At 39.8% G+C, this 25,060-nt stretch overlaps 1 protein-coding gene across 2 annotated transcripts; it reads left to right on the forward strand.

Annotated features, from left to right (window-relative positions):
- The first annotated feature begins 3 nt into the window (after window positions 1-3).
- Srp72 (signal recognition particle 72) lies at window positions 4-23,599 on the forward strand. 2 transcript variants are annotated; one of them, XM_027390942.2, is made up of 19 exons: window positions 4-161; window positions 1,575-1,695; window positions 3,554-3,677; window positions 5,496-5,639; window positions 5,717-5,828; window positions 6,903-6,934; window positions 8,483-8,607; window positions 8,698-8,755; window positions 10,304-10,435; window positions 11,603-11,731; window positions 12,654-12,726; window positions 14,103-14,167; window positions 16,270-16,365; window positions 17,194-17,297; window positions 17,414-17,491; window positions 18,154-18,291; window positions 20,426-20,463; window positions 21,076-21,235; window positions 22,091-23,599. In XM_027390942.2, the coding sequence occupies exons 1-19, from the start codon at window positions 53-55 to the stop codon at window positions 22,266-22,268; spliced, it is 2,016 nt and encodes a 671-aa protein (XP_027246743.1). In that variant the 5' UTR covers window positions 4-52; the 3' UTR covers window positions 22,269-23,599. The 2 variants fall into 2 exon arrangements, with proteins under 2 accessions (XP_027246743.1, XP_035308131.1); XM_035452240.1 differs by lacking the exons at window positions 20,426-20,463; window positions 21,076-21,235; window positions 22,091-23,599 and adding an exon at window positions 19,434-19,759.
- The last annotated feature ends 1,461 nt before the right edge of the window (window positions 23,600-25,060 follow it).

The raw sequence follows: 25,060 nt of genomic DNA on the forward strand, positions 1-25,060 counted from the left end.
GATTCTCTTCCGGGGCAGAGGTCGCCCCTCTCCTCCCCTCGTCTCCTCCAAGATGGCGAGCGGCGGCAGCGGCGGGGTGTCGGTGCCTGCGCTGTGGAGTGAGGTGAACCGTTATGGCCAGAACGGCGACTTCACCCGTGCCCTCAAGACCGTCAACAAGAGTAAGTGTCGGGGCGGCCCCGGGCTGTCAAGAGGACGCCGCCGTCCGTGTCGAGCGCGCGACGCCTCGGCACAGCGCGGCGGGGATGGCCGCGACCTCCCGCTCTGCCCCTAGCCCGGGGGCGGGTCGCAGCCCCACGGCCCCCGGCGGCCCGAGCTCGGTGGCAGAGGGCCACGTGTACTTCCCGCTGTACCCGCGGGATCCGACGCGAGGGGGAGGGGGGACTTAAAGAGACCGCGTCGTCCCGAACCGCTTCCAAATGGGTCTTGGTTTCTTGTCCGCTGCCGGCTTTTGCAGAGATGTCAGATTGACTTTTCTTCGTCATCTTGAGGGAAGCGATCCAGACATTGTCGTGGAGGGAACTTGTTGGCTGGGGTAGGAGTAGGGGCAGGAGAAGGGACCTTCCTGGACACATAACATCCAAGTTGCAGACAGGGTGGAAGTGTTGCAGACTCTAAAGGGAGGAGGCGTAAATGTCAAGCCTACCATTTATTCGTTTCCACGTACCGTCTTCCCCGTGGTGTTTAGCCTGTGTGTGTGTGTGGGGGGGGGTCCATCCGTCCGCCCGCGTTGAGTGCTCCAACATTTAAAATAACATAGGAAGAAAAGTTTGATCTGTGCTTTTACCCCCCCCCCGCCCCGCGCGCCATAGATGGTAATTTCTAATTTTAATCGTCTTCAATGTGAGATTCCACACGTTGTTATTCTTCACTACATGCCTGTAATATGGCCATGCTGTATTCTGCTCAGTAGATAGATTTGTGTATGTTAGGCTTGGTAATTAACTACCAGATGGTTTAGCTGTGCAAAGCACTAGTTATGTAAAAGGTATAGCTGTAACATACAGTTTGCAAATTTGGGTTTTTGAGTTACTGTGAAAATAGTGATGGTGGCTACAGTGCCTTGAGGGAAATAGCTACTAATTAGAATCCCCAAACTTACTTGAATTAACAGTAGCCCTTAACTGTGTCTCCCACCAATACTTAGCAGTGTAGCACAACGCAGCAATACTTTAATCAGCCAAGATTGTCACTTCAGTAGTATATATTAATAATTTATAGGAATCCCTTTGATTACTAAATGGAGAATTGAACTCCTGAAGTTGACCAGGAGCCAGGGCAGCTATAATCCTAGTCACTTTGACTCTAACCTGCTGTTAGCATTGAACCTTGCCCACTTGAGTTTGTATGTCTCTTTGATCTCCTTATGGGAAAGGGAAATTTTGAGTATTTCTTTGGAGCATTTCCTCAAGGTAAATCGTGTCTACATTGTATTTTGTTTTGCAGTGCCGGAAATTGGTCTTAAGGCCTCACATATGTTAGGTCTTAAGGCCTCACATATATTCCGGTTTTTATTTAGTAAAAATGTGAAAAGGGAATGGATTTAAAGATGACTTCCTAAAATTGTTCTCTAGTATTGCAGATTAACAAGGATGATGTAACTGCCCTGCACTGTAAAGTTGTTTGCCTTATCCAGAATGGAAGTTTCAAAGAAGCCTTGAATGTCATCAACACTCACACCAAAGTGTTAGCCAAGTAAGTGATTCAGTTAGTTGTACAGTTACTGGGGATACTTTTGTTAGAGTTGTGTAACCTCATTGTTTTCTTCCACTAGTCACTTACTTTTGACCTACTTTTCTTTTTCCCTTTGTTTTGTTTTGTTTTTGTTTGTCATTGGTCTTTCTGAAATTGGAAGAAGCAGTAGTGGCATTTGTTCTATTCTACTGTGCTATTGGAAGCATTCCTTAGGTTTTTATTGTTTGGAGTTTTTGTTTGTTTTTCCTGGGTTTTCATTTGCATGTTTGTTCTGGATCTAACCCTCGCTAGCCTGGAACTCACAATGTAGCCCAAGCTGGTCTCAAGCTTAAATCCTCTATCAGCCACAGTCTCCAGTTATCCTTCTCTTGAACTACTAAGAAGGGTAAAACATAAAGAAATGCAGACCATAAATGTGAAAAGAGCCAGGTATACAATTTATGCTTGTGATCCTGCACTCAGGAAGCTGGGATGGATTCCTAATTTGAGGCTATATACTAAGACTATTTCCAAAGGTAGGGTTTGGTGAAGGGGAGGGAGAATATAGGGAGAAAACGGTCTGTAGCTATCAGATAGGTATTTATATAATTTAGAGCATAGAAACATCTAAATTGATAGAAGTCTTTCAGAGGATGTGGCAGGCTTAGCCTGACCTCTGGCCCTAGCTCTAATAATTGTTTAGGCCAAGACCTTTCAGTTGTTTATTATTATTTCACAGAATATGAACTTCCTGAATGGATACTTTTTTACATTTGCTTTGATAAATTTTTTCTGGGTGAGAGATTTTAGGTGAAACTTCAAAATAAACTTTGGATACATTCATGTAGGTGAGTTTTAAATCTGGGTATTTAAATGCTGCCTGTTTGCCTGTATCTTTACCAGTTAATTATAAATACAGCATTTTACTTCTGATTATTTTTTCTATGATAATTATTTGCTTCATGAACAAAAACAGAAGCATCATATATTAGGTAGATTAAGAAACTATTCTTTGGAGACAGCATCACATGTCTCCCCGACTGGCCTCAAGCTCCTGAGAAAGCTGAGGAAGAGCTTAGGTTTCTGATCTTTACCTGTAGTTACCAGTGCTGAGATAACAGGTATGTACTACCACATCCAGCTGTGGGGTACTGGGCATAGAACCAGGGCTTTGTATATCCTAGACAAGCACTCTCTCAACTGAGTTACATCTCAGTGTCAAGTGTACCATTTGAGCATAAATGAAGAAATGGATACAGTACTTTTTATCCCTTTAAGGGTCTGTGTGATTTGGGAGGCAAGTCACAAGCTTTGTTACAACTGTTAAATAAGTTAACACATATCAAGTGCTTAGAGCAGTAATAAGAGAAGATGCATAATCTGTAAAGTTAAGATATCTTTTATTAGATAAATGCCAGCCAAATGCAAGCCAGAACGTGCCAGGGGCAGCAAAGCAGGGAGGCCAGAGAGAAGGGCCCCTATGTGCCTTGTCTGTCCCTTTAAACCGTATCCCTAGTCACCCTGACATCAACTTGACCACGCCACAATGGGCATGGTCAGGCACACCTGTAGCCAGCTTCTAGCAGGCAAGGCTTACACTGTCCCCTTTGGGCAGTGGTTCTCAACCTTCCTAATGTTGTGACCTTTTAATACAGTTCTTCATGCTGTGGTGACAACCAACCGTAAAATTATTTCATTGCTACTTTATAACTAATTTTCCTGCTGTTATGACTTGAATGTAAATGTCTGTGGTTTCTGATGGTCTTTGGGGGGTCGAGACCCACTGATTACAAACCACTAGCTTAGAGCAATCTGGCATATTCAGAATGTTACATTATTAGATAATAATCAGATGCTGTTTTGTTTTGTTTTTCTTCAGTAACTCTCTCTCCTTTGAGAAGGCATATTGCGAGTACAGGCTGAACAGAATTGAAAATGCCTTGAAGACAATAGAAAGTGCCAACCAGCAGACAGACAAACTAAAGGAGCTTTATGGACAAGTGGTAATTACTGCTTAAAATACCTGTTGACAGTCATCCCATGTAAGCCTGGCCATACTCCTACCATGGAGCAGGGATGAGGAAATCCAGCCCATCCTGATGTTCGACAAAATTAGTCACCAAACCAGTTCTTGGGATTTGGACACATTCCCTTTCTTGCTCTTCACTGGAAGAGTTGTATGTATAGTATTCTATAAGCTAATACTTCTTCAGGGTCATTGTATGAAATTTAGATTTCTGATTAAAATGGTAAAGGCCGTTGAGCTATGTACAAGGGTGAGACAGTATTTCTAATATTATGAATGATAGGAATTTGGGGGACTTTTTCTGCAATATAATATATATTTTATTTGTAAAACTATGCCCTATGGAAATATTCTTTTTATATTTTAAAATTAGACTTATTCATTTTATATATGTTTGAATATTCTGCTTCCATGTATATAGTACATGTACCACATGCTTGCTTTGTGCTCATGGAGGTCAGAAGACGGTATCAGATACCTAGGAACTGGAGTTACAGATGGTTGTGAACTACCATGTAGGGGCTACGAATCAAACCCAGGGCCTTTGCAAGAACAAGTACTCTTAACCACAGAGCTGTCTCTCCAGCCCCTGAAAGTATTCTTAAAGGATTTGAGACAGAATTAAGCCTGATCTGAAAGTGCTCTTAATGATGAGAGGACAGAGTTGTAAACTGGTTAATTACAGGTAAATTCCAGGACTCGAAGGAAAACAGTCTCTGTCACACTTGGGGTCTAATTGATCCAGAGTAGCGGCTGTTACAGCCCTTTTTGTTTGATTATTTTGTTTTGAGGCAGGTTCTTTCTTAATATATAGCTCTGGCTGGCCTGGAACTTTCAGAGATCCACCTGCTTCTGCTTCCTTAGTGCTGGGATTAAAAGCGTGTGCCATCATGCTGGCCCTATTACTATCATTTAAGAACAGCTTGACTGAAGCAAGGCTTATGTTATATGTACCTGGTGTTAGTATTCAGACATTTGTACTGGCCTGTCCTTGGGGTTCTGACAGGATATGCCCTCAGCTGCAGCCACTGAGAGCACTGTGTACATTCACTGTTTCCTTTTAAAAGGGCCCTGCCCACCTCCTATCCTTCCCTCTCTTCCTCCCTGTCTACATCTCTCTCTCTCCCCCCCTTCCTCTGCCCCTCTGCCCTCTCTCCTCCCTCCTGCTGCCCCTGTCCCAGATGCCAGTTCCCCCCTCTGTTTTTCACTTTATATGATACCTTTCCCTAATAGAAAACCCCTTCCTGCCCCTGTGCTTGAACCCTTCACATGGTATGTGTCTCTCTTCTTGCCCTCTTTCACCGATGTTTTTAAATTACAACACCTGGTACTGCTATCATTGCATGTGATACCTGGTTTCTGAGAAACAGAAAGTAAAGGTTGTATATAGTGAACTTCTAGGAAATTTTATCTTTAGATAGCATTTAATTTTTCTTCTGTTTATTGACACTTAGTAATCATTTTGTGTGGCCTTTTTTTTTTATTGCAATTCAAGTAACATCATAGATTTCTATAGAAAGATTTCCTTTCACAACCTTTAGGCATTTAGCTATGATAAAGAACTTGCTTTTCTAAATGTTAGCAATACCTACAAATGTGTATTATAATAAAGATTCATCACAAGTAATTTTTTTGTAAAGTATTAGCACTCAAAACTAGTTAAAGATATATGAAAGATAAACCCTTGCCTTGCACATACTGTGTTTATGTTCCTTCCTTACTGGTTCCAGAAAGCATTAGTATGGTCTAAAACCCAGGCTGTTAGTTACCTCTGGCTTCTGTGTTTGGCCCTCAGCTGTACCGCTTGGAACGATATGACGAGTGCTTGGCTGTGTACAGAGATCTTGTCCGGAACTCCCAGGATGATTATGATGAGGAGAGGAAAACAAACCTTTCTGCAGTTGTTGCAGCACAAAGCAATTGGGAAAAAGTGGTTCCAGTGAGTGTCCTTCTGATCCATACAGCTGTGGAAAATATTCCTATTTGTTGTTTGACTGACCTTTTTCTCCTCTACAGGAGAACTTGGGTCTCCAGGAAGGCACACATGAGCTCTGCTACAATGCTGCCTGTGCGTTAATAGGGCAAGGCCAGCTGAACCAGGCCATGAAAATCCTACAAAAGGCTGAAGGTTGGGACTTTTTAAAGGTTTCTATAACTACAGTGTGGGATATATAACTTGGGACAATCTCTAAAAATTGCATTTAATATTTGCAAAATTATTAAGTGGAAGTTACTGGGGCAATGAGAATTTTCAGAAGCCTGTCCCTCATTGGCCATCTCTCTATTTCTGTTTAAGAATTTAAGTAGTTTGTAAAGTTTAATTTTGAAGAGTAGGCCTTTGAGTGGGTTATTATGAGTACTAAATGTATTAATTGGCTTATGACAAAACAGTATTGATAAAATGATTCCTGAACCAATGAAATGGCTCATCGAACAAGGGCATTTGCCACTAAACCTAATGACCTGACCTCAGTCCCTGGTATCCACATGGTAGAAGGAGAAGAGTGACTGCTACAGGTTGTCCTCTGATCTCCACATGACATGATATGCAAACACATGCACATGTGTGAACTCACACAGAATAAAATTGACAAATGTAAAGTTAAATTTTTTTAAAGAAAATCATTCCATAAATATCAGTTATTATTATTTCTACTCAATGCATATTATTCCTGTGTACGTGTGCACATAAGCTGTATATTTATAGTATCACTCAAGGACATGTTAGCCCTTTTAATATGTCTCTACATATATTTCATGCTTTAAAGCCTTTAATTTAGAACAGGGTGCTAGGGGTATAGTTAGCATGCTAGATGGTTTTAGGTTCAGTCTCCAGCACCAACATAGAAAAGAAAACAGGAAAGAAGGAGAGGAATGAGAAGAGAGAGAGAAGGCTTGGATGATGTGTAGCAGACTTAAAAATTTGGCTCAGAGCCATGTATAACTCCTGGTCTAGGGATCTATCACCCCCTTCTGGCCTCCACAAGCACCAGACACATACATGCTGTACATACATACACACTGGCAAAACATATATCTAAATAAAAATTTCAAACAAAACCCTAGGCCTGAGAATGTATCTCAGTTGGTAGACTGCTTGAAATCTGCTCAGAAATTGGTTTTTGCTCTTTGGAACTGTGAAAAGAATAGGAAATGCCCAGTGATGGTAATTTTAAAACCATTTATCATTTTTCTCCTATAGATCTTTGTCGCCGTTCATTTTCAGAAGATTCTGTAAGTATTCGATAAAACCAAATTTTATGCTTTTGCCTAATAGTGGGAGGTTTCATAGCAGTGATTAACCTTGTGGGATAGATGTACCATGCATTTGGTTCTTATCTAATCAGATAGTAATTTTCTTTAGGAACTTAGGAACTGAGAAAGATTCAGCAAATTGAGACAAGCATCTTTTTGCACTTCTTTTATTATAATACTTAGTTTTAACATTTCTCTATCAAACACAAATGAAATCATGTGTTTTGGAATCCATCCAGCTTCTTTCTGGGTTAGTAAAAAAGAGTGCTGGGTGCTGGGGAGATGGCTTACTGTTAAGTGCTTGCTGTGTATGTTAATAATATGAGTTTGATTTGCTGGGTTCATGGAACCATGATGGGATGGTTAAAGAAAAGTTGCCGCTCTTCCAGCGGATCCAGATAAAGTTCTCAGTACCCAGGTCAGATGGCTGCCTGTAATTCTAGTTCCAGGGGATCTGACATCCTCTTCTGGTCTTTGCAGGCACCCCATGCACACAGTGTGTATTCCCACAGACACATAAGTAAAACTAAAATCTTTTTTTTTAAAGTGAAAGGAGATGGCACCCAAGAAACAGCATTCAGGGTTGTCTTCTGGCCTCCACATGTACAGACATGCATGTATGCACACCTGAACATATGTATGTGTGTGTGTGTATGTATGTATGTATGTATGTATACATACAGAATTTAGCTTCTTTGAATATTCATGTTGAATGTGCACAGCCCAGTCTTTCTGGAAGGATTGGAGAATAAGTTCAGCATATAAATTAAACATCTGGGGCATAATTAAATAAGCCATCTACATCTACTTTCTAGGTATCAGGGATTGAACCGAGGACCCTCAAAAAGTCTAGGAAGCATTCTATCAAATGCCATATATATATATTTTTTTTTTAATTGCTTTTAATTATGTGTGTGAGTACAGGTGTCCAACAAGTCCAGAAGAAAGCTTTGGATTCCTTGGAGATAGTTACAGGCAGTTGTGAGCTGCCAGGTCTGAGTGCTGGGAACTGAGCCCAGGTCATCTACTAGAGCAATGTATTCTCTTAACACCGAGCTATCCAGTCCTGAGAAGCTTTTTTTAAATGTGTTTTTATAATAAGAATTTGGAGAGGTGTTATCAACATGTTACTTTTTTTGAAACAGGGTTTCTCTGTGGCTTTGGCGGCTGTCCTGGAACTAGCTCTTGTAGACCAGGCTGGTCTCAAACTCACAGAGATCCGCCTCCCTTGCCTCTGCCTCCCAAGTGCTGGGACTAAAGGTGTGCGCTGCTGCCGCCACCACCAGGCAACATGTATTTTTTTATAATACATTTAGTGATTAATCCTTTGCATTCCTGCATCTGTAACCATATTCATTCAAGACCGCCTTTCCATTTTACCTTAAATAGTTCTCTTTAGTGGCAATTCTAAATTGCAAAGCTGATTTTCAGGGAAGATTCCTAAAGTTACATGACTATAAGGTTGTATTTATTTCAAATGTCAGGATCACTGCGTAAAAATATGTAGATGTTTCTTTTTCTGCTTAGGATGGGACTGAGGAAGACCCACAGGCAGAACTGGCCATCATTCATGGTCAGATGGCGTACATCCTGCAGCTTCAGGGTCGTACGGAGGAAGCTCTGCAGCTTTACAATCAGATAATAAAACTCAAGTGAGTTGTTAAAATGATGCATCCTTTCAGGGATGAGGCTTTTATTTGTTGTTTAAAGTGTGTTTGGTATTAACTATTGCTTGTTCACAGGCCAACAGATGTGGCACTGCTTGCTGTAATCGCAAATAACATCATTACCATTAATAAGGTATGAATCAATGATTTTTCTACATGTGTGTTATATGGAAGATATCATCCCAGCTTTTTGTAGGATGTGTTCTTTTTTCATGACAGAAAGAAATTTAGGTGTAACAAAATCATAATGGAGAGTATTTTTAACTCATAATATTGGCAGTTTTGCTATGGTTTTTTTTTTGTTTCCCCCTGTCCAGCTTATGGTAATAATGAGGAATATCCGTGTGTTGGAAATATAAGTAGTTTGGACCTTTTTTTAAGTACATGGGTGTTTTATATTCCTTTTCTGAGTCTGAATTTGGGGGGAGCAGTTATGGGGGATAAGGTATGGGCAGGTGGTTTGTCCTGCCTGCCTACCCTCTAAAACATTACAGCAGTGACTATAGGTGCTTCTAACTTAAGAGTACTATGCTAATCAAATTAATTACCATGTGGAACGTTGTTTAAATGGAAAAATAATTCAAGTTGCGATTTGAAATCCAAGTCAGTAGAAAATAAGAGCAGCTAAAAGAAGCCTTTGTATGAGGTCCCTATGGAAGAATTGGAGCATGGCTTTAGATGCCGGTGTCTGACTCCAAAGGTTGTCCTTTGTACTTCATTGTACCTCTGTCCTGTGACAGAGGTCTCCAAATATGGCATTAGTGATTCAACAACAGTATATGTACATATGAAGAAATAAGTATGATTTAGGAGTAAGAAATGAGCAAGTAGATAGATATGGTAAATAGCAAAAAAAAAAAAATTAAGCTTATATTAAATGATACTGACATATGGAAGGTCTTGAAGAAGTGTTATGACAAAGTTTAAGCAAAAGTCTGCAATTGGCATACATAAAGAATTGAATCAGTTCCTGAGCACTAACTAGGAACTAACCTCTTTTTGTCAGGGTCCCACTCTGTTAACCCAGGCTGCCCAGGGCACAAGGGTCCTCCCAACAGCTGTCTGCCAAGGACTACAGGAGCATACCATTGCTTCTGGCTTCAGAGTGGTGTGAGGCATCACATTTAAAAAAGAAAAAAAAAGTAGGATTTGTTTTTGAGTTTTAGTCTTTAAATCAGTAGAAGACTTAATTCAAAAGCATGGGTATTTGGGTGTAGTGACTCATAACTGTAATCCCAACACCTGGAAGTTAGAGGTAGGAAGGTCAAGATTTCAACGTCATCTTCAGCTGTATGCTGAGTTTAAGACCAGCTAGGGCTACCTAAGACTCTGTCTCAAAAAAATAAAATAAGACCTGTTTGCAAGTAAGTGAGTTGCTTTATAAAGTGCTTTGAACAAGAAACTGTTTGTCTTTATAATGCTTTCATAGCTATAAGTAGACTGGGAAAATTATGTGTCTAGTAGATTCCAATTGCAGAGATTATGTTTACATCTATGAGCCAAAAGCCAAGGCAAATATGTATCCATCTTATAAGTCTAGGCAGCCCAACTAGTAGATGTATTCAAATGAACTTGTTTTGTTTGTGTGAAATAAATGAATGGGAAGGGAAGGCTTTGGAGAGTCACAAAAAAAGCCAAAGTGAGAGTTTCTGCTGATAGTGGACAAACTTTTCTTCATCAGGACCAAAATGTCTTTGACTCTAAGAAGAAAGTGAAATTAACCAATGCAGAAGGAGTAGAATTCAAGCTTTCAAAGAGACAACTGCAAGCCATAGAGTTTAACAAAGCTTTGCTGGCTATGTATACAAACCAGGTAAGTAATAAGTATATCCCAGGCTGATGTTATAGTACTTGGGCTTAGGAGACACAGTGGATATTTGTATGATCTCTTTATGCTTTGTCTTCTTTCCTTCTTTAGTATTAATAAGTAATGACTTTCCTATACAAGTGATTGACCCACTTCTCTAAGCATATGGACTTAATAACTTTAGAGAACGTTAGAGCCTTTGGGGGGGGGGCAGGTGATTGATCACAGACTTGTACATACTACTGAGCTACATGTCCAGCTTTGTCATTATTTTCATTACAAATCTTTCTGAATTAAAATAGAATCATTAAAGACATCAACCAGATCTAAAATCCAACTTTCATTGTACTGGACATATCACAAATTATAAATGTTATTTTATGTGTCTTGTCTGCATGTATGTCTGGCACCACATGTTTGTTGGTATTAGATCTCCTAGAATTGGAGTTTGGATGATCGTGAGCCACCATGTGAGTGCTGGAAATCAAATCCAGATCTCTGGAAGAACAGCCAGTGCTCTTAACTGCAAAGATTCAGTTCTTTATCTGTATCCTAGTTAAATTCTGGATTCGTTCTATACAGCACAAGATTTTAGTTAAAAAATGTGAAAAGCAGTAATATTTTTATTATCTAGAGCTTAGTCAGGTTTTCTTGATGTTTCCACAAGAAATATATTTCTGTGGCTTTTGTTTGTTGTGTTGCTTTCTTTAGAAAGAAATTCTAAATTTCATTTACCTGGGATTTAGGTATTCAGATGATCATTTTGTCTGGTGGTTCTCAACCTTCCTAATGCTGTGTCCCTTTAATACAGTTCCTTTGTTGTGGTGACCCCCCAATCATAAATTATTTTTGCTGCTACTTTATAACTATAATTTTACTTCTATTATGAGGAGTAATGTAAATATGTTTCTCTATAGTCTTAGGCTGCCCCTGTGAAAGGGACATTTGACCCCCAAAGGGGTGGTGACCCACAGGTTGAGAACTGATTTAGGACTTGCCTTTTGCTTATTCCTTTTAGGACTCTCTTAAATTCAGTAACTAGAAGTCTTGTCCTTATAATAAAAAGAGATGGATACCTGTTTTAATTCAAGCTGATTACCCCATCCCTTTATTTTGCACTATTTAATGTTTAATTTTATTAATGCACTTATTAATAAAGGGGGCATCTTTTAGGCAGAACAATGCCGAAAAATATCTGCCAGCTTGCAGTCCCAGAGCCCTGAGCGCCTCTTGCCTGTGTTAATCCAAGCTGCCCAGCTCTGCCGTGAAAAGCAACATACAAAAGCAATAGAGCTACTTCAGGTAAAGACAACAAACTTGATTGCTTAGTGAGTGTCAGGTAGTTGAAGCTGTTTCATTACACAATAGTGTACAAGCTCATGTATCACACAGTAACAGCCTACCAACTGATAGATAATGCACCACTAAGTTCAGCGTCGCTTTAGTTGACTTTTTAAGTTGTAACTTTTTTTATATGTTGTATTATGTAAATATTTGTGTAAACTCCAAAGACGGCTTTTTCATTTGGAGAGCCATTCAGCATGAATTTGGGGGCTGAACTTTAGGTTACATTACCACACCATGCTTGACCCCATTTTAATGATGTGTTAATACCTCGGTGGGTCCTACTCCAGCACCCTCAGTTTAATACTCACTTGGTTTTTATCATTCCAAACCAGTTGTCATGTTACATAAATGTTATATTATGACTTTCATGAGTGTAAATAGTTGAGAAAATAGACAGGATAAAATTAGGACCATCCGGAGAAAAAGTTGCCTAGCAGAGACCCCAGTGAGGAGGGAGGTTGAGTGTCTTTAAAATAAGTAAAGCAAGTCTGTGTAGCATCTTCATTATTTCTCTGTTAGTGGCTTTCAAGGAACTTGACATTACTGTGGCTACTTATAGAGCTTGATATAAATCAGGTATGTTGAATAAAATTTTCCCAGTGTAAGATTTTGACCTGAGCCAGGTATGGTGGTGCTCTCCTTTAGTCCCAGCACTTGGGAGGCAGAGGCAGGCAGATCTCTGCATTCAAGGCCAACCTGGTCTACAGACCAAGTTCCAGAACAGCCAGGGCTACAGAGAAATCCTGTCTTTAAAAAAATTTTATTTTTGACATTGAGCTGAACTTTGAAATCTTATATAGCTAAGACAAGTAATTGTAATGTCTTACAATTGTATAGATTTAATGTGTATTTTTAACCCACACTAAACATGTTTTAGGAATTTTCTGATCAACATCCAGAAAATGCAGCCGAAATCAAGCTTACCATGGCACAATTGAAAATTTCCCAAGGTACTAATACTTTAAGTTTTTTGTTCAATGGTAAAGTTTAACTGCTATTTCAGACATACTAGACTATGTGATTTCCAACAGACTGAGTAGTGAGGAAGTCCGCCTTGGGTTTTTCCTTTGCTGTTATAATAATTCTCAAGCCTTAAAGGTCCACACAAGCACAAGATCCCTTTGTTGCAGAGCAGTACATTACATTTCTTAGGATGTCACATGTAGAGAAGCCTGCCTCTGAGATTGTAAGAAAGGAGCTCCTTTGCTTTGTACTTTACAGTATTTCATAAAAAGTTAAGAAGTCTCATGTATTTGATATCCAACAGAAAACTGCATAGTTTGATTGTTTAATTAAGCTTGGTTATGTAGAATTGAGTTGTCTAGTATCCTAGCTGCTATCTTCATGCAGCTATTTGAATTAACTTATCAGAATTCAGTGAAATTTATAGGTAGGCATAGAGCACATGCCTACAATCCCTTCTCTGTGAAGGCTGAGGCAGGAAGGTTATGAGTTCAAAGCTAATCTGAGCTATATAGTGGAACCTGTTTCAGAAACATGAGTTTTAATCATAGCCAGATAAAACTAACGGTGCCTGTGTGGTACAGCTCAAGTTCTCAGTGGGCAGTAGCAAATGGCCCAGAAAATTTTAGCTAGACACAGTGGCTGAGGTGAAAGTTTCATATGTTGGGGGAAACAGTTGGAATTTAGGAAGAAGTGTAAAAAAGGAAAAAGATAAAAAGATTCCTTAGTGAGGCAGTAAGAGAAACAGGATTGAGGATCAGTTGAGGATTAAAGAGGAATTGGGTTATTCTTATAAAGATGGGTTATTGAGATTTGCAGTGAGCAGAAAATGAGAATTTTAGTACTAGTTTTCCATTGCGCTCCAGTCTGTAGTAATATATTTCAAGGCTTTTTGGGAAAGTCCCCAGTCCAAAGAAGAAATGTCATTCATCAGCCTGGAGTTGCAAGACTTGGATAAAAGCTCTGCCTTAGTGATTCTGAGTTTTAGGAAGACAGTGCTGGGCCTGAGAGCTCTTACTGTGCTGCATGAGGAGCTGAGTTCAAATCCCCAGCCCTCACATAAAACACTGAGCATGGCCATGCATGCCTGAGACTCATCTACTGTTAGAGACTGGAGGATTCCAGGAGGCTGCTCACTGCACAGCTTGCCAATCAGCAGGCTTCTTCCATGTCCATGTGTACAATCCCATTACCACATACTCACTCAGCACATGCACCGCACTCAGTTTCCTCACTGAAGAAATGAGCAGTCACAGATACTGCAAATACAGTTGGTGATCTCTTCCCCAAGTAAACTTTCTTGTATCTTTTCCACAATGTGCTTTATTCACTGTGGTGCTGATTCTGTTTTTAATCTCCTTAGGTAATATTTCCAAAGCTTGTCTAATATTGAGAAGCATAGAGGAGTTAAAGCATAAACCGGGCATGGTAAGTTTCTAAGTGACACATAGAAGACAATATTCTCTTTCATTTCTCCTATTTCCTAATGTGTTAATACGGCAGGGCTGGCATTTAGAATAACAAGTTACTTGTCTGGGATATGTTTCATCCTGTCCTCTGGTAGTCAAATGTATTAGTCTTGTAGAAGCCCCACATTACCCACAAGGGCAGCCTCAATCTCAGATCTGTGTATGGATGTTTTTTCTTGTCATTGTAATTATTTGGGTTTTTTTATGTTTTTGTTGTTTGTTTTTATTAAAATAACATAAAAGTAGTGGTCAGGAAATTTAGATTTTCGTTCTTTTTAAATATTACAGGTTTAAGCCAGGGACCTTTAGTCCCAGCACTCAGGAGGATTTGAGTTTGAGCCCAGCTAGGACTACAAAGTAAACCTGTCTCGACAGGCATGGTGGCTCACACCTTTAATCCCAGCACTCAGGAAGCAGGGGCAGGCGGATCTCTTTGAGTTCAAGACCAGGACAGCCTCTAAAGCCACAGAGAAACCCTGCCTCGAAAACCCCCACACCTAAAAAAAACCAAAGTGATCCTGTCTCAAAAGAGCCAAGTTTATGTAGCTCAGGTTGCTGCAGGTTTATCTAGCTGCAAAAGTGTCTTTTTCACAGTACACACTGATTGAGTGGTGACAGAACATGCGTCTATTGAGCAAGGACTGTTCTGTTCTTGCATCTGTCCTCTAGCACAGCTTAATCACAGCACTCATAAATGTGTGCTATCTTCACGGTACTGTCTCTCCATTCATGCTTTAAGGCTTGTGCTATATTTTTTTTAATTATTAGAATTGTAGCATTATATGACTGAAAGGTCTGATCCTTTGCTGTAAGGAATTTATCCATCTCCTCTGAGCTGTTGTACTTATTGCCGTAGAGGCTGTGCAAGTACTCTCTTGTCATACTTTTAATAACTTCAGGTCTTTACAGAGGCTGTGCAAGTACTCTGTTATATATACTATTAATAACTGCAGAATCTCTCCCTTGTACTGGTTACTTGACCTAGTCAGCTTCCTGTTGCTGTGGTAAAATACTGACCAAAACCACTTTGGGGAAGAAAGAGTTTATTTATCTGGATTACAGGTTATAGTAAACCAAATAAACAATTGCAGGAAGGTCTGGAGGCAGGAACTGAAGCAGAGGCAGTGGAACACCACATTCTGGCTTGCTCCAAGCTCAATTTGGCTACATTGTTTCATATTGTCCAGGACCTTTTGCCCAGGGATGACACCACTCACAGTCGGCCCACATCAATCATCAGTTAAGAAAATACCACACAAACCGGGCCATAGGCTAGTCTGATCGAGGCAGTTCCTCAAATGGGGTTCCTGCTTCCAAGGTGTGACATGCTGATGTCCAAGATTCGCAATCACACTTGTGTTTTGTCTCTCTTTGACCATTGTGGCCAGACTGTCAGTTTTACCAAAGTTTCTTAAATATAACTTTTTTCTGTTTCTTGTCCTGAACTGTTCCTTCAAGTACACAAGCACATACCCATGCACACACAGACAGTGTGTGTTTCCTTGCTGCCCCACAAGCTCACCTGGTGAGCTTTTACAGCTTAGGCCATGTGCATCTCATCACAGTTCGGCCAAGCTGGAAGCTCCCTAATCACACACTTGAGTGTCCAGCAAGATAGTTTGTTTAAATATTTCAAAATGCTTATTTTTCTGATCTTATAAAACTTGACACTGCTTTAGAAGAAGTCCATTTTATAGATAAATGTCTTCATATCTGGGAAAGACCATATTTTTCTAAGTATTTCTAAGAATTGTTTCTATAAAAAGAGTAACGTTTATGGTGAATTAGGTACTGGCAGATTCCACCTATCTTTATTCATTCTTTAGCACTTTTACCTTTTTTTGTTTCCAGATGGGGTTTCTTTATAGCTTTGGAGCCTGTTCTAGAACTCGCCCTGTAGACCAGACTGGCCTTGAACTCAAAAAGATTGATCTACCCCCCCCCCCAAATGCTGCGATTAAAGGCATGCACCACCAACACCTGGCACATTTTTAATTTTCAAAGCCATGTTCTAAGAGTGAATGGCGTGTTTTGTCCATTAACTTATTACTTTGCTGACAGGTATCTGCATTAGTGACCATGTACAGCCACGAGGAAGACATTGATAGTGCCATTGAGGTCTTCACACAAGCTATCCAGTGGTATCAGAGCCATCAGGTAAAGCAATGGAGTGAAGTATTATAAGGGCATAATTTTTCCATTAATAATAAAATATGCTACTGAGCCACAGATTTCAGAACTGAAATAATCCTGAGTCACTATTTTTAAAATGGAAGGCTACTAGACTATCATTAATTTTTGTAAAGTATTCTAAGTCCAAATAAAACTGTTAGACATAGGAACAGCTGCAAAATGAAACAAAACAGTCATGGTATTATTTTACATTATAAGGAGCTAAGAGCCCATGAGTGCTGGTTATTAGAACAGCAGTATATGGAATGAGGATTTATCATGTCTCATCTAATAGGAGCATTTTCATTTTTCCGGTATCAATCTCTGCATAGGTAGTGTCAACTTATTACCATGCATACATACAAACAGGTCACCATACACACACATACAAGTTGCATTTACACAGTTATTAACTGTTAGCGGTGGGAGGGCACCAGTGTTTTGGAATGTACTGTGTTGAATTACTGTTTGAGAATGTGCCATGTCTTTTATGATTTGATTTTAGGAGCATATTGTTTGGTTTGGGTGAGTTTTTTCTGCTGGTGCTAGAGATGGACCACATACTAGACATCCTAGGCAAGTGCACTCACTACCAGACCCACATTCCCAGCTTGTTTATTTCTGTATGTGACCAAAATAGAAATGGAGTAGGTTCTAGTCTCATAAATTGATGACTTTTTCTTTCACATACTTAGTAAAACTTAAGATGAGGAATTTAGGGAGCTGGTCCATTTTAAAGGGCTGATAAATAGGATTTTACTGATTGGCTAGATATTTCACTTAAGACTTTATTTTGTTTTGTTGAACCTATAGCCCAAATCCCCTGCTCATTTGTCATTGATAAGAGAAGCTGCAAACTTCAAGCTCAAGTATGGACGGAAGAAGGAGGCAGTTAGTGACCTAGAACAGCTGTGGAAGTAAGTCTGAAAAGTCGTGGGAAGCCACACTTTGTTCATGTGAAGGGGTGTGCTCTTTGTTTACGTTTGTGTCAATTTTATGAACTGCTTATTAACTTGAATATTTCTTCTTTTAGGCAAAATTCAAAAGATATTCACACCCTCGCCCAGCTTATTTCTGCTTACTCGCTTGTGGATCCAGAGAAAGCTAAGGCGTATCCTCCATTGCACAGCTCTCCGTGGAGCACCAGAGCTCTGCTAGTACTTGTGTTCTGAACAGATGATTTTCTGTTAGAAATTTCAACTCAAAGCCTTGCTTCTGCCTAGTGAAAGCAAAATTTTGAACTATGTATCATTATGATTGAAAATAGTAATGAAGTGGGGAGGGTTCACATGCCCATCACCAACAATGCCGGTGAGATGATTTAGAGACAAACACTTGGGAGGCAGGAGCAGGAGAATCAGGTCATCTTTGGCCATATGGTTTGTTCAAGACTAACCTGAGCTCAAAAAAAAAAAAAAAAAAAAAAAACTGGTTTTGGCTTCTGAATCTACTCTGACAAGGCTGTGTCCCCAGAACTGAGATGCATATCAGATGCTAAGAAGCTACTAGTCACAGCCTCTGCACTGAGACACTCTATGCATTTGGAAGCTTAGGAATCCTTGAACTACAGTGCTACATGAGTTAAGAAATACGTGATTAGTTTTCCTTTCACAATACATACTGTGTATTTGATGTAACTTGTTTTTCTATAGAAGATTTAAGATTCTTTTGATAAAGGCCATCAGGAAAAGACAGTATCTTTCTGTTAGCAAAGATGTGTTGACAGACTTAAATGTGTGTCTGTTGTGTTCCTGAACACCTGTCCTACTCCAGTCTTAGTAAACACTTGCCCTCATCGGATAGCATGTCTCTAAAAGTGGATGTCGAGGCTCTTGAAAATTCTCCTGGTGCTACATATATTCGGAAGAAGGGTGGAAAAGTCACTGGAGATAATCAACCAAAGGAACAAGGGTAATGTTTTCCTAATTCAGAATATTTTTAAAACATTTTCTCAGGCTGATTTAAAATTTAAAGTTTGATGGGGTTGGGATATTGCTGATTTGGTAGAGTGCCTTCCTAGCATGCAGGAGGCTCTAGGTTGAGCCCCTATCCATCCCTAGCATCATATAAACTGGAATAGTGGAACCCAAACTTCCAAGTCATCCTTAGCCTCAGCCAGATCTTCCATCTGGAGCTAAATAAGACCCTGTCCGAAGATAAAACCTGAAATTTCATTAGGAATAAAAACTTGTCTTCTGTGCATGTATTTGGGTACACCTTTCATGTGTGTACAGAAGCCAGAGGTTGATATCAACCACTTTCCACATTGTCTGAGACTGGGTCTCCCACTGGAGCTTACCTATTCAGTTCACCTATTCACCATAGCTTGGTTGGCTGACTAGCCCTGAGGATCCTCTTGCCTCCATGTCCCCAGCTTGCAGAGGTACAGAGGAGCTTGCCACTGACCCAAGCCTTCTATGTGGGTTTTAAGGACCCTCAGATTTCATGTTTGTAGTAAACAGTTTACCAACTGAGCCATCTCCCTGGCCCAAAATACCTCTTGATAAAAAACCCATGTGAATGAAATTGTCTTGTTTCTTCTTCTCTTGCTGTTTCTACCTTTTACTCATTTTCACCTATCCTGTCATATCAGAACTAACCTCTGATAGTATCAATGTCCTTCCAGATCTTTTCTCCCAGTTTGCACATACACAAAAAGTTTGCATAACTTTTTTTCTTGAGGCAGCATCTCATTCTGTAGACTACAGTGGCTTCAATTTTTTAGCAATCCAGCTACCTCAAAAGCATCCAAATGCGATGGGCCCTTGGTGGTGCACACCTTTAATCCCAGCACTTGGGAGGCAGAAGCAGGTGGATCTCTGTGAGTTTGAGACCAGCCTGGTCTACAGAGCGAATTCCAGGACAACCTCCAAAGCAATACAGAGAAACCTTGTCTCAAAAAACCAAAAAAAAAGGGGGGGGGGCATCCAAATGCTAAGATTGAAGACATTAGCCACTACAGCCAGCCTTTAATTTCATTCTTTTTACACAAAATATGGAACTAAGGGCTACTGAGATGACTCAGCAGTTAATTGTGCTGTGTACTCTTCCAGGACACCTGAGTTCGGTTCCCAGCAACCATGTTGAGCAGCTCACAACCACTTTTAACTCAAGCTCTGTGGGATCTGGCACTCCTTTGTGGATTCCAAAGGCACTGACAGGCGTGTGGCACACCCATATACATATACATATTGGGGGGGGGGTGTCTCACTGTGTTGACTGACCTGGAACTCACTATATAGACCACACTGGCTTTGACCTCACAGAGATCCATCTGTGCTGGGATTAAAGATAGGTGTCACTGTGTCCAGCAATAAATGTTTTTTAATGTATAATATTTTTGTTTTGGTTCAGAATAAACAGACCATGGAATACCAAATGTTTCTTTTCTAATTTTTCATCCTTTGTTTTTTTTTTTTGTTTGTTTGATTTTGTTTTGTTTTATTTTTGTATGTTCAGTGGTGTATTGCCTGCATGTATGTATGTGTGAGGGTATCAGATTCCCCTAGAGATGGAGCTATAGACAGTTGTGTGAGGTGCCATGTGGGTGCTGGGAATTGAACCCGGGTCCTCTAGGAGAGCAGCCAGTGCTCTTAACCACTGAGCCATCTCTCCAGCCCTTATTTTCATATTTTTTTTAAAAAATCTAAAAGAAGCCTCAAATGCTACAGTTTCAGATTCCATCATTTTAACTGATTCAAATTTAAGCTTTGGAAATTCCCTCCAGAAGCCACACAAAGGTGGAAGGAGAGAACCAATTCTACAAAGTTTTCTTACCTCTAAACATGTGCCTTGGCTTGAGAACCCACACATATCATTCACACAGACTCACACACATAATAATAAGTGATTTTTTTTCTTAAGAGAAAAGTTTGCAATGTGACTGAACTTGAATTAATATTCCAACCAACTGGTTTGTTGAGTTTATGACCTTGTACCAAGTCTTACATACATTTATGTCAACACACCCAGCTTGCTCTTTTGTGCATATGTAATAAACTATGTTTTATCACAACAATAATAATAATTCTTGTTTTCTTTTTAGACAGGGAGATTTGAAAAAGAAGAAGAAAAAAAAGAAAGGTAAGACTTTAAGGAAAAAAATACTCAGATTTCTGTTATCGTTGGTTGAGATAGATTTTCAAACCCTAGTTAAAAGAAATAACAAAGGTCCATATATTTTTCAAGTTCTAAATGTGTATTATTGCTATTTTAGTGGAGTTTACAGAAATTATACAAACTAATGTTTACATTAGTGCATTTTCTTCAGACGTCGCATTTATTCTTCATTTTTTGTCCCAATATTTAGCTATCAGCTTACTCTTACCTAGTATATAGACATGACTTTAGTAGCCCACACTGTCCTCTTAATTTGTGATTTTCCTATATTAGTGCCTCATTTTTTCTTTAAAATGTATCATTTTATTAGATAAAAATTGCAAATTTTTGTAAAGTTGTATCTGGAAAATGTTTTCCGTGGTGGCTTAAGCCTTTAATTCTACCACTAGAGAGGCAGGTCTTTTTGAGTCCAAGGCCAGCCAGGACAACATAGTAAAATCAAAAACAAGACAGACAAAAAGGCTTTCTCAGACAGATTTTAGTTGTGTTATTTATTCCAAGTCATGAACACATTCTTTAAACAAAACAAGTTTGAAACTATTCTAGGTGTATTTCTCATTTACCAATCATTTCCAGGAAAACTGCCTAAGAATTATGACCCAAAAGTTACCCCAGATCCAGAAAGATGGCTACCTATGCGAGAACGTTCTTACTACAGAGGAAGAAAGAAGGGTAAAAAGAAGGACCAGATTGGAAAAGGGACACAGGGAGCAACTGCAGGAGCCTCCTCCGAACTGTAAGTTGTGGCTACAGAGACGGGTCCCTCAGAATGTAGTTCATCTTGGAGGTTGACTCAAGTATTAGGGAGACTTTGTTTATATTTGATATGAGACATACAGTCCTACAGCCTTGATAAGTATTTGTGGTATGTGAAAGGAAGAAAATATGCTGTTTGATTTTATTGCAAATACTGAAACTATGTGATTGTATTATTAAAAACTAAATATTCTAGGAGCTGTGAGAATGATCCCAATAATGGATCCCTTGCCTAGCATGTCTAAGGCCCTGGGGCCAACCCTGAGTACTAAAACCCACAAAACAGCCTGTAATTACACTTAGTTCTGAAACTAAAGATAATGAATCATTTAACTGTGTGGTGGATAGGTAATACCTAGAAAGAAGAATTTAAAATGTGAATTCTTTTTTTTTTTTTCAAAGATTTATATATTATGGTATACACTATTCTGTCTGCATATATGTCTGTAAACCAGAAGAGGGCACCAGATCTCATTGTAGATGGTTGTGAGCCACCATGTGGTTGCTGGGAATCGAACTCATGACCTCTGGAAGAGCAGCCTGTACTCTTAACCACTGAGCCATCTCTCCAGGCAAAATGTGAATTATTTCTACTTAGAATTATATCATTGAAAGATGATTTTCTAAGCTTAATAAATTTGGCATGTAGCATATATTACATTTTCTTTAGTTATAAGATGGTTAAAAATATTCAAAAGGAGCGGACAAAGATATGGTTTATCCATCCTTAAAGTACATGGGAAATTATTGGGTGTGGAAAGTGAAATCCATGCAAGCTTAAACCTTTTCCTGTACTTCTAAATGACTAAACACCTTTTGGGTTTGATGATTTCAGGGACGCCAGTAAAACTATGAGCAGCCCACCCACCTCCCCAAGACCTGGCAGTGCAGCAACGATATCTTCCTCTACAAGTAACATTGTGCCCCCAAGACACCAGAAACCTGCAGGGGCCCCAGCAACAAAAAAGAAACAGCAACAGAAGAAGAAGAAAGGAGGCAAAAGTGGCTGGTGAAGACAGTGTACTTGTTGCAGGCTATTGTTATCCAGTGTCAGTGACATTGGGAACATAATAAAGGTAACACAGCAAGAAGCACAGAGCTCCCTCCTCCATCCCCATAGTCCAGAAATGATTCCTTATACTTCAAATGGGAAAACATCCTCCTCAAACTGCCTAATCAGATTTGGCCTACTTGTACCAAATAGCTTTACGAAGACTGAAGATGACTGAGCATTAAGGCACGTTATCTAAGGTTTACCAGGATTTAAATGGAAAGTGTTTCTCCTGTTTCAACTAGTGAAGATATGTGTTCCTATTCAAGTCTCACCTTAAATTATGTCTTACGAGGCTAAAGGTGGCACCTTCTGAGCATTCCACGTATTTGTTTAGAACTATCATGTGATGAAAAGGGATCTTAGTAATGAGTGGCTCATTTAAATGAAAGATTCGGTGTCTAAAACAACTTTCACCATAATTCTCTGTCCTGTGATGCTGGAATTGGGACTTGTTCACGTGTTTGTGTGTGGACACCTTGACTCCTTTGTACCCCTGTCACTTTCATTCTCAGATTATGTTAACATGCTGATTTAGTTCCACTGAAGACCTCAAGAAAATAGATCAATGTTACAAGTAGTTGATGCTTAGACCCAGTGTTCTGAGGGCAAATGGGTTTGGGCTTCTTAATCAGAACACTTAATGGCCATTATCAAGAACATAAACTCTGACTTCTTTATTTTAAGAGGGAACAGTACCAGGCGGTATTGAAATTCACAAGAGCATTTGGCCCAGTTAGCACTCAGATGGTGCCCCTTTCTGGTTATGGGACATGACCTTCCATTACATTTTTCAAAGTAATGTGGTTTGCAGTCACTTTGTGGTATAAATGTTGCTCTTGTCTTTCATTGCTAGCAGGCCACTTTCTTACTCAAACAGTTGTGAGACACACCTGGGGTGTCTCCCCATGTTTAGTATTCGTTTATGCCACCCGAGCTATCATTTATTTCACACATCTATTTCCTCATGATCAGATTACTCTGTCCTTGTTAATAAAAGTGCTGCTGTGTTTGAGCATTACCTATTGAAACTTCTTCAGTGAGTCTTTACAAGGCTTTCCTACTCTATGGGATTACAAATGGGGGCTGCTGTCTTTACACAGCTCTCCAGAGAACAGTCTCGGTGAGACTGAATATCCCATTACAGGAATGATTGTTGTTTAAGATTCCATTACATCTCCTGTGGTTAAAGGTAATTTCTCAAGTTTACACACAGAATCTTCATGAGATTTACTGAACTTTTGAGAATTTTGATCCAAGACACCATGGTGAAATACATATGTAGTACTCTTACTTGTCACTATTATTTCAAATAAGTTATTTCCGTCTAAACTTCATCTGTATTAACATTCTAGTAACTATTGGGTAAGTCTCTAACCAGTACATACTGGGGAGTGTGTGTACATTTATAAAAACCAATATGGAGCCGGGCAGTGGTGGTGCCTCCCAGCACTTGGGAGGCAGAGGCAGGTGAATCTCAGTGAGCTTGAGTCCAGCCTGGTCTACAAAGGGAGTTCCAGGACAGCCAGGACTGTTACACAGAGAAACCCTGTCGGGGGGGGGGGGGGGGACAATATGGAAAACAGCCACTCACTGGGTTACATTTTAAAATAAGTTCTAGTAGTGAATAAATGTGAATAAAGATGTTTCAAGTATTGACATTTTATGGAGGATTTCCTTATTGATATACCTAAGAATTTTCTTTTAAGCTGAATATCTAAAATTACCTCCTGACCCTCCCAGGAAAACTACAAATCTAGTGGGATTGAGAGAACTCTTTTATAAATGGCAGTTCAGAGGCTGGAGAGATGGCTCAACAGTTAAATTAGCAACAGCTGCTGTCCCAGAGACCCTGAGTCCAGCACCTACCTACAGGGTGGCTAATAACTGTCAGGATCTGACATCCCCTTTGGCCCCCTCTGGCACTACACACGTGATATACATACACAACATGCAAGAAAAATACCCATAAACATAAAACCATAAATCTTTTTTAAAAATCCATCCTATTGGTATGTGCATCAATGAACAGAAGCAAACCTTCTTTATGAAGTGTTGAGCCTAGCATTTTCTTTTTTTAGCATTTTTTTTAACATTTTGAAAAAATGATTTATTTATTCTTATTTTAAAGTGCATTAGTGTTTTGCCTGCATGTATGTCTGAGGTTGTCAGATCCCCTACAATTGGAGTTACAGACAGTTGTGATCTGCCATGTGGGTGCTAGAAATAGAACCCAGATTCTCTGGAAAAGCAGCTAGTGTTCTTAACTATTGAGCCATCTCTCCAGCCTCTAGCCTATTTTCAAGACAACTGAAGATAGCTAACCAACTGCTCCGTCACTCAAACCTTCTGGAACTTTTTCCATGTGGTGGGGAAGAGCAAGGTCTCAACATGCTAGCCTGGCATTAAAACTCACTGGGTAGCTTCAGTCTGACTTAAACTCAAGCAGTCCTCCCCCAGCGTCCTCAGCGCTAGGATGCTAGGATACAGACAAGGCACCCGTACCATGTCCTTGTGTTACATGTTGTCTTTTTTACTGAGCAGGAACCCAGGGCCTTTATTCAGAAAGCACTCCATCACCACTTACACCCCATCCCTAGAAACCAACCTTGGCAAATTGTGAAATAGCCCAAGTCTAGCTAGAAAATAAGAACCATGAGTTCCTCAGCTAAAGAAACATGCCAGCTCACTTAGGGTGCTTTAGTTGAACTACACACTGATTAAGACTGCCTCATTTTGACCATGATAATCTGT

Source organism: Cricetulus griseus (assembly GCF_003668045.3).
Source record: "Cricetulus griseus strain 17A/GY chromosome 1 unlocalized genomic scaffold, alternate assembly CriGri-PICRH-1.0 chr1_1, whole genome shotgun sequence".
Lineage (NCBI taxonomy): Eukaryota > Metazoa > Chordata > Mammalia > Rodentia > Cricetidae > Cricetulus > Cricetulus griseus.

What these genes read in the sequence shown, in the direction of transcription:
- Srp72 (XM_027390942.2), top strand. Translation starts at nt 53, where the DNA reads ATGGCGAGCGGCGGCAGCGGCGGGGTGTCGGTGCCTGCGCTGTGGAGT. An exon ending in ACAATTGAAAATTTCCCAAG is followed by an intron (nt 12,727 to 14,102) that starts GTACTAATACTT and finishes TAATCTCCTTAG; the next exon opens with GTAATATTTCCAAAGCTTGT. An exon ending in GATCCAGAGAAAGCTAAGGC is followed by an intron (nt 17,492 to 18,153) that starts GTATCCTCCATT and finishes GTCCTACTCCAG; the next exon opens with TCTTAGTAAACACTTGCCCT.